General features: G+C 45.8%; 1 protein-coding gene across 1 annotated transcript in view; it reads right to left on the bottom strand.

Annotated features, from left to right (window-relative positions):
* Window positions 1-10000, bottom strand: part of arhgap32a (Rho GTPase activating protein 32a) — a 45863-nt gene that overhangs the window by 20639 nt on the left and 15224 nt on the right. Inside the window, 1 exon segment of the mRNA XM_048267009.1 lies at window positions 3580-3666. Coding sequence (XP_048122966.1) covers window positions 3580-3666 — 87 coding nt within the window.

Below are 10000 nucleotides of genomic sequence, written 5' to 3'. Positions count from 1 at the left end.
CCAGTCCCCTACTGTTGTGTACACACACACACACACACACACACACACACACGCTCCTCATCTTTCCCCCAACTCTCTCCCATTGGCCTCCACAGTAGCCCTCTCTCTCTCTGCCTCTCCCTCTCTCTCTCCCCCTCTATGTCCCTCTCTCTGTGTTTCCACTGGCCTACATAAAAGGCAGCCTGTTCTGCCCTGTGCAGTGTTGATGTGCCGCATCAGGACCGGAATCATCTCTGTAGTCTGTGCAGTCACTCTCCAGAAGAGGGTCCAACTGGAGGTCAAAACATGACCACAAATCAGATGTAGCCCTGGGTTTGCCAAACATCACATATTATCACATGCAGCCACTGGTAGATCAGAGCCATATCAGAACCATATCGGAACCATATCAGGGCCATATCAGAACCATATCAGGGCCATATCATCAGAACCATATCAGGGCCATATTAGGGCTGTATTAGGGCCATATCAGGGCCGTATTAGGGCCAGATCAGAACCATATCAGAACCATATCAGGGCCATATCAGGGCCGTATTAGGGCCAGATCAGAACCATATCAGAACCATATCAGGGCCATATCAGGGGGTGGGAACTAAGTTATGGCCAAGTTGCTCCCAGAGAGCATGATGGACAGTGGAAGACACTTTCGAGCAGGCCATATCAGAACCATATCAGGGCCATATCATCAGAACCATATCGGAACCATATCAGGGCCCATTCAGAACCATATCAGGGCCGTGATAGGGCCAGATCAGAACTTACATCAGCCATATCAGTCAGATAGGGCCGATCAGGGTCAGATAGGGCCAGATCAGAACCATATCAGAACCATATCAGGGCCATATTAGATCAGCTGCATAGGGCCATATATCAGGGTTATACGTTGATTCTGAGGGCTTATGATGGACAGTGGAAGACACTTTCCGGCATTTTAGAAGTGATCAGATCAGAACCATATCAGCCATATCGTGGGCCGTATTAGGGTCGGATCAGGGCCGATTAGGGGCCAGATCAGAACCATATCAGAACCATATCAGGCCATATCAGCCGTATTAGGGCCAGATCAGGGCCGATAGGGGCTAAGTTATGGCCGTTGATTCCCAGAGGGGGCTGATGGACAGTGGAAGACACTTTCCGGGTATTTTAGTGATCCTTATTTAGGCACGTTTAGTGTTTCTAAACTCCTTTTGTGAGTTGAAAGAATAGTAGAGGCTCTTTGGTGGTCATCTTTGTTGGTGGTCTACTGTAGCTGCCACTCCCGTCCTGATAAAGAATACCATGTTAAAACTGCAGTGTGAACAGGACGTCAATGTGAAGTGGGTTCTACAGGCAGCCCAGAGCCTCTCCCTGATCTGATGCAGCTGCCACTCTTCTGCGTCTTCGTCTCTTCTCCAAAGAGCTCATTTTTAGCCTGAGGAGAAAACATCTTTGCCGTTGCCATAACAAAGGCAGTGGTGCATGGCGACGGCATCTCCACCGTCCACAGAGACTGCCAGAGCTGCGGCCAGCGAGGGAGGACGCCCGCTGCTTTACTCTGCGTGCACACCAAGAGTGACTAGAGCTGCAAAATGAGCCCTGACAAATGGAAGTCATTCATTTTCTATGAGAGCCGGCGTACCTCGGCGCCGAGAAGCTGCAAAGCCGACAGCGTCGCGTTTTGGGCATTTTGAGCTTCAAACAGAAAGTTGAAGCTCGGTCAGCTTTATGGAAATGAGCTATGATGTGGTTCAGCGAGATTTAGCATGTTTTTTTTATAAGCTGAATAACGTTACATGATTAAGTTATGGATAGTAGCGACAAAGTAGCTATATACAGGCCATACTTTCCAAGGTAGTTGATAGATAGATACTTTTTAACGGCACACAACAATGTTGGTAGTATTTTTGTTACAGGATTTAGTTCAATCCAGTGAAGAAATGATAAAACAAAATAATATATATACACCCACATAGACACACACATAAAAAATCATACTGGAGGTTATTCTGTTTGGTCCTCCCAAGCAAACTGAAGGCCTGAGGGGAATCCTGGGTCCCCTAACCCCATCTACAGTATTAAACCGCAGGTCAAATACTGGGAGTGTTTTTTGAGTGATGTTGTCAAGGGCAGCTTTTTTCACCTGAAAACAATTGCTAACATTATAAACTGCATCTGCAACTGAAAGTCATACATGCTTTTTATTACTTCCAGACTGGTCTACTATTGCAATGCCCTTTACACTGGAATTAACGAATCATCTCTTGCACGATTACAGTTGGTCCAAAACACAGCCGCTAGACTGCTTATTGGGACAAGAAAACGAGAACACATCACTCCAGTACTGGCGGTTTTGCCCTGGCTTCCTGTTAAATATAGAATCCAGTATTAAGTGGCATTGACTGTTTTTAAAGAAGCCTTATGCAACAATTTTAGCAAAAATGACCTTAATTATGCAGGTTGAGAGTCGTTCTGATGGTTCTACAACACTTTTTGGGTTGTTTGGTGGGTGCTTCGTCTTCCCCTAGTGCTTCTCCGCAGAAAAAACGAACATGCAACTTTCTGGTCCCGGACCGAAGAAATCCGGATGTGACTCAGCGGAAGTATCCAATTGCCTCTCGAAAATGTAGTCAGATTGTAGTTTCTAAGAAGACTGCAAAAAGGACTCCGACTTGGCTTTGTGGCTGTTGAAATTGTAAGTAGCCTACCCTTGGGTGAACTTCGTTTTTGTAATGTGGTTTGATAGTCTCTTGAACAATGTGTTTGCTCGACCGTTTTATTGTCAGCCCTGTATGTGTTTAGCTTGGTTTCTTGATGGCTAGCTCGCTAGCTAGTGGGGGGTTTAGCGTAGCAGTCCCTTGCTACCGAAGCTGCAGGGGGAGCTATGTCGTGAAAAATACGAGCCCAAATCAGGCAAAAACCCAGAAACAGCGAAGGAATAACCAGACCTACATAGGGCATTAAATGGCAGTTCTCCACGTTATATAACAAACATGTTAAACCTATACACCCAATCACGACCACTAAGACCTGCATCACAAGCACGCCTGGACATACTACGTTCCCATCTCACACAGAAAGGTGACCGTGCCTTCAGTGTCCAATGCAGCGTGCCTCTGGAACAGTTTACCACAAGACCTCAAATCAGTATCATCTGTTACTGCTTTTAAATCCTTACTAAATGCCCATCTTTACACACTTGCATTCAACAGCCTTTGAGCCTGTGGGAACTATGGAGATCCTATTTGTATTATGTCTGTATGTCTGTATGTTTGTTTCTGTCTGGAGGTACTTTTTGATTTGTTTTGTTGTGTTTGTCACAGCACTGTTAGTCTACAGCAGCATCATCTGAACCAGTCTAGGATAGTCAAATACCCTCTAGAACAGAAGATGACTCATTTGATGCTACACCAATTAAATTAAATGCTACATCATTCTGGAGATCCTTTAGAGCCATATAGAACCTCTGGTATAGTCCAGTCTATTCTAGTCCAGATTAATTTTTATCTAGTCTTTAGAACCATATAGAACCTCTGGTATAGTCCAGTCTAGTCTAGTCCAGATTAATTTTGATCTAGTTTGGTCTTGTCCAGTCCAACGTACCTGACAGCAGATCTGCACGAGGAAGATCAGGTCCTTAGAGTCAGCAGCAACATTGGGAGGTTCACACTGCTCCTCAGCCAGGGATAACTACAGAGGGAGACAGAGAGAAGAAGAGAGAAGAGAGAAAAGAGAGAGAGAGAGAGAGAGAGAGAGAGAAAGGAAGAGAGAGAAAGATAAAGAAAGTGAATGAGAGAGAGAGGCAGAGAGAGAGGGGAAAAGAGAGATGAATGAGTGACTGCAGATGTATTGCGTGAGATCAAAAGGCCAAAACAAAACAGGCAGTCAGCCTAAGGCCAGTGAACTGCAGAGACCTCAAGGAAAACCTGCAGTGGGAGGAGAGGAGAGGAGAGGGAGGGAGGGGGGGAAAGAGAGGGAGAGAAAATAAAGAGGGGAGAGAGGGAAGGAGGAGAGAGAGAGAGAGAGAGAGAGGAAGAGAAAGAGAAGATAAAGAGGAAAGAAAAAAGGATGGAGAAAGAGAGACGGAGAGAAAGAGAGAGAGTAAGAGAAGGAAAGAGAGTAGAGAGGGAAAGAGAGTAGAGTAGGTAAGGCAGGGAGTGACAGTGAGACACATGGAGAAGAGAAAGAGTGTGAGAGAGAGAGGAGGAAGTTCATGAATAAACCACAAGAGAAGATGAGAGGAGACAAGAGGAAAGGAGAGAAGGGTGGAGGAGAGAAGAGGAGAGGAGAGGAGAGGAGAAGAGAGAAGAGGAGGAGAGAAGGAAAGAGGAGAGGAGAGGAGAGGAAAGGAGAGAAGGGTAGAGGAGAGAAGAGAGGAGAGGAGGAGAGAAGAGGGGAGAAGAGAGAAGAGAGGAGAGGAGGAGAGGAGGAGAGGAAAGGAGAGGAGAGGAGAGGAGAGGAGAGGAGAGGAAAGGAGAGGAGAGGAGAGGAGAGGAAAGGAGAAGAGAGAAGAGGAGAGAAGAAGAGAAGAGAGGAGAGGAGAGAGGAGAGGAGAGGAGAGGAGAAGAGAGAAGAGGAGGAGAGAAGGAAAGAGGAGAGGAGAGGAGAGGAGAGAAGCAGCACATGAGTTCCAGAGCTCAGCTCCATGTTCCAGCACCACCTGAGAGAGACATCAGAGACTCTTCAGATGCTCATGACACTTTCATCTGCAGAGCACAGTCTGCAGCCAACTCCACAAGTCACTCAAACACACACACACACACAACACAAACACACACACAGCTCCGCTCTCAGAAGTCTATGGCAGTTTACTGATTACTGAGATGATGCCTTTACCTCCCACACTTCAAAGTGAGCATCTCACCTGACTCATAAATCCTCTCTCTCTCTCACACACACAAGCACATCTCACCAGACTCTCAAACTCCACATTATACCTACACATAAACATAAACACACACACACCTGACCTCACCTGACTCTCCACATTACACACACACAAAACACACACACAGGCAAATCAAACAGGACTCTCAATTTACAAAGAGCTCAAGGGACAGAGAGCTCCATGCTATTCAACTCAAGCTAGCTCAATCTCTCTATCTCTGTCTCTCTCTCTCTCACACACACACACACACACACACACACACACACACACACACACACACATTAATTCACTCACATGCACCCGCATGAACACAAGCACACACATATACACATACACACAAGCGCACACACACAAAGCATACATTTATACAATATGCAATTATCACTGTGGTCAAGAGCTGTCTGTGAACTCCTCATGTGGAGCGGAGAAAGACTGAAGTTGTGTTTGTTTAAATGCTCCTGACAGAACATCTGAATGGCTTCTGGGTACAATGACACTGACACACATATAGTATTTTATGACACCGACTCTACAGTGAACACACTCTCACACACACACACACACTCCATCCTATGAACACACGGACACACACTCCATCCTATAAACACACTCACAGACACACACTCCTATAAACACACACTCTTATAAATATACACACACATACACACACTAATAAGCCCATTATTTCGCACCACTGACATCATACAGCAGGTGATAATGTGACATCACACACACACACAGCCCAAAGAGGCACTGGGATTAGATCTTATATTACACCTGACACGGAAGAGAGAATAAATCTGTTCCAGGGTCCCCCCTGCCCCACACACACACACACACAGCAGAATTATATACATGTGTGTGTGTGGATGCAGAGACACAGACATATGGTCCTCTGTATCCTTGTATCGGATCTAGAGCTGAGTTGGACTTCATGTTGGTTATGATTCATCTCTTATATCTGAGCGCGCGCGCACACACACACACACACACACACACACACACACACACACACACACACACACACACACACACACACACACCAGAAGAAGCAAGGAATGCGGAAAGAAATACGGCCTCAGAAACACACTCTTTCCCTGCATAGTAATGTGGTTTGTGTGCGTGTGTGTGTTTGTGAGTGAGAGAGAGAGAGAGGGAGGGAGTTTTTGTCTCTCCACCAGGGAGTGTGGTCTTCCACAACACTTGGAAACATGCTTCTGTGTGTGCAGATCAAAGTCTCCCAAACTGGAGAGGCATAATTGATATTGAAATCCAGACTTCATAATGAGAAACTTCAAAAGTGCACCGGTTGTGGTGAGCATAGGTTATTTTTAGCCAATCCAGTGCCAAAGCTGCACAAAGTTATACAACAGCCAGCCAGCGCTGTAGCAGAAATGACCTACTTCTGTGGCGGCTTAGCACAGCTTCAGAGAAACATCCTAAGAGAAACCCAGCTCAAACACACACACACACACACACACACACACACACACACACACACATACACACAGTCATCATTCAGCCATTTATACTAGCTAAAGACTGCCACCACATGTCAACAACAACACTCTCCTCCACATGCGGCTGGCTCCCCCATCCACAATAGGAAACTCCACAGACTGCAGACTGAAGATATCTGCACTGAACTCATGGACCCAACCAAGAAATACACACACTACCTCTCGCTTCAAGAGTAACTCCACATAAATACTTTAAATTGTGTCTGAGAAACACAGATAAAGCTATGCATCAGGCTAGCCATTTTTTCCTGCCTTCATTGACCGGTCTGACAACCCAAGCTCACAGTTCTTGTGGTTGGCTGGCCGACCGACTACCCAGGGCAGAGACTGCCCATGATCAATACTCACAGTGCCAATAGGAGCATCCACAGGGAACGTCCACTCCAGCAAGCTCTGGACCAGCTATCTCAAGAGCAAACACACACCATCATCAGAGCACACACAGCTAGGACCTAAACACATCTGGGCAGAGGGTTAGCTAATACACGCACGTGCACACGCACACACAGAAACACTCACCTAGAGAAGTGCCAATAGCTGGATTCAGAAGAGAAGCCGAGGAGAAGATGAGAGGAGAGAGGAGGGAGAGGGAGAGGAGAGGAAGGGGTGGCTAAAAGCTTTCTGTGCATTTAAAGAAACAGTGTCCACTAAGCTGCCTCAGAGAGCCGGAGAGAGTGATGAGATGCATCGGCATCTCAGCTACTGGGCAACCCCAGCTGCTGACACCAGACTCGCTCCTTCCTTATTGATTCTTTCACTGCTCCCTCTTTCTCTCTGCTGCCTCTCTTTCTCTGCTCTCTCTTTCTCTCTGCTCTCTCTTTCTCTCAAGGCCTTTCTTTCTCTCTTCTCTCTCTCTCTCTCTTGCTCTCTTTCTCTTTTGGTCTTCTCTTTCTCTTTCATCTTTACTCTCTCTTCTTTCTTTTTACTGCTCTCTTCTTCTCTTTCTTTTTCCCTGCTTTCTCTCTCTCTCTCTCTCTTTTCTGCTGTCGTTTCTTCTCCTCTGTCTCTACCTCCTTCCATCTGCTGTGGCTGCCTCGTCCCTACACTGCTGCATCAGAGCGCGGGAGAGTGAATGAACACACACACACACACACACACAACCACAGGGCAGCCTCCCCTCTGCAGGATCAGCACTCTGTGACTGTGTGCCTCGTGCATGAAATGCAGAGCAGAGAAAAACAACTAATCGAACATCGATTCCCTGACAGAGTCCTGGATCCTTCTAGAATAACTGAGGAAGTCCCAGCTGAAGAATGGGCCATTAAAGTAAAACGCACACACACACACACACACGGCTCAGCAGAAGCAGTCCCTATTATGATCGAGAGGTCCCTCCCCTCTCAATTCCTCTCCTCTACTTCCCTCTTCTCTCCTCCCGCTGGAGCAGTGTGTGTGTGTGTGTGTGTGTGAAGGTCAGAAGGAGTGCACGGCCATTAATCTGAGCGCTGTAGCAGCGTCTGTGCGCAGATTACGCTTCCAGTTGTGTGATAAATCCCACTCTAACCCATCTCTCTCAAATGAAGCCTTAATCCTCCAGGAATTCCCCAAAAGTCTCACACACACACACACACACACACACACACACACACCTAGAAATGCACGCCAGACATGCTCTCACAGAAATAACAAACCTGGACCTGTCTTTTTTCAGTTCTCATCCCAAGCCACCAGAACTCAAAGTAATATGAACTGGCAGATTTTTGACATTACCAGTGTCTCTATATGTGTGTGTGTGTGTGAGACAGGAGTCAATCACTGTAGTGATAGCAGTGACGTGTGTGTGTGTGTGTGTGTGTGTGTGTTTGTGATCTGACATCTATGTGATATGATATGCTTTGGTGTTTGCTATCTGACATGAGTGACATGCAGAACAGATATGAACGTACGTGTGTGTGTGTGTGTGTGATCTGACATTTATATGATGTATACTCTGGTGTTTGCTATCTGACATGAGTGACGTGCAGAACAGATATGAAAGTGTGTGTGTGTGTGTGTGATCTGACATAAAATAATAATAAATCCTAATCCGTCTTTGGCCCACTTCATGTGGATCGGAGCACACTGAGGTTAACATCAATTCATCAGCCACACACACACACACACACACACAGGTAATGCAAAAATGCAAAAACAATACATATGCACATATGTACACATTTCTTCAATTACCGCTGGTCTTTGGAGAAAACCCTGTTGTTAAAGGTAGGGTAAGTGATGCTGAATGACAAGGTTGTTGATGTCGATGCATGTTTGTTTCTTGTTGCAAACACAGTTGTCCATAGCAACATACATTATATTTGAACCAAAGACCAAACAAAACACACCAGATAAGTTGCTAACCTTTCCCTTCGGTTAACCCAGAGAAACTCCACACAGTTTATTGTTATTGTTTGGTGGAACAGACTGCCCCCACTTTACTCGTTTCCCGTTTACAAAGCCAGGGCCGGGTAAGAAGACCAGGTTTTTTGAACAGTGTACTCAGAATAGAGAGCTATAGGATCGTGAGGAGATATTCGCTGAGTGGTATAGATAAGCGTTAAGTGTTCTAGAAATAGCTTACCACCGCTTACCCTACCTTTAAGTGCAGCATGTAGCAAGACGCTAAGCTAAGCGGATGCCACAAGGGATGTGAGTGCACTTCGGCTCATCCAGATACAAACACCAGAATTGCACATTCTATATTCAATTTTAATTTACACACCCTTTTATTTCCCCTCCCAGGTAGAACATGCAGCGTGTGTTGAGGCTGTCAACAGCCAGTCGTGCATTGCTATGCTGTGCCCTGTTGTATTGTACTGGTTTAGGTTGGATGAGGACAGTGCATGAGGCACAGTGAAGGAGGACTGTTACAGATCTACAGATCCTAAAGTACTGCAGGCGGCGTGTGTGTTATCCTGCTCCATGTTCATTTCTATTCATTAGCTGTTGATTGGCCACTGTGAGATATATATATATATATATATATATATATATATATATATATATAGGCCTATAGTAACTAACTAACTTTATTGTGTATGACTGAAATAATAACTGCAAAACTATTCAAATTGTCTCAAGGTGCTTTAAACAGCCCAAAACCAACACATATGAATACGTGTTTGAGTGTGTGTGTGTGTGTATATATGTATGTATGTGCTTTTGAGTTTGTGTGTGTATGTTTAGAGGTGTCTATTGCTGTTTTTCAGTGTTCCTGATTACTATATTCCCCCCTATAAACTAAACTGTTCTCGTAGGTGCTCATTGTGCCTGCATTCATCCTGCTGGAGGGTGTGTGTGTGTTTGTGTGTGTGTGTGTGTGTGAGTGAAAGAGAGCTCCTCTGTAAACTTGAGTCTTGGCACTGCGCTGGGCTGTATGTAGGACATCTGCAGCGCCACTGGGAATGCAACACAAAGCACACACACACACACACACACACACACACTCCAGTGCCCAGTGAGCCAGATCAATGCACAGCTCCAGTGAGTCTGGAAACAGCAGAAGACCTGATTAGTGTGCGTGCTGAGGAAAAAAGAACTCAGCGTGACCGAGGTGTGTGTGTGTGTGTGTGTGTGTGTGTGTGTGTGTGTGTGTGTGTGTGAGAGAGAGACCCGGCGTGTGTGTGAGTGTTACAAC

Source organism: Alosa alosa, chromosome 16, assembly GCF_017589495.1.
Source record: "Alosa alosa isolate M-15738 ecotype Scorff River chromosome 16, AALO_Geno_1.1, whole genome shotgun sequence".
Classification (NCBI taxonomy): domain Eukaryota; kingdom Metazoa; phylum Chordata; class Actinopteri; order Clupeiformes; family Clupeidae; genus Alosa; species Alosa alosa.
Note: the sequence above shows the minus strand (reverse complement) of the source record. Positions and strands in the feature narration are given on the sequence as shown.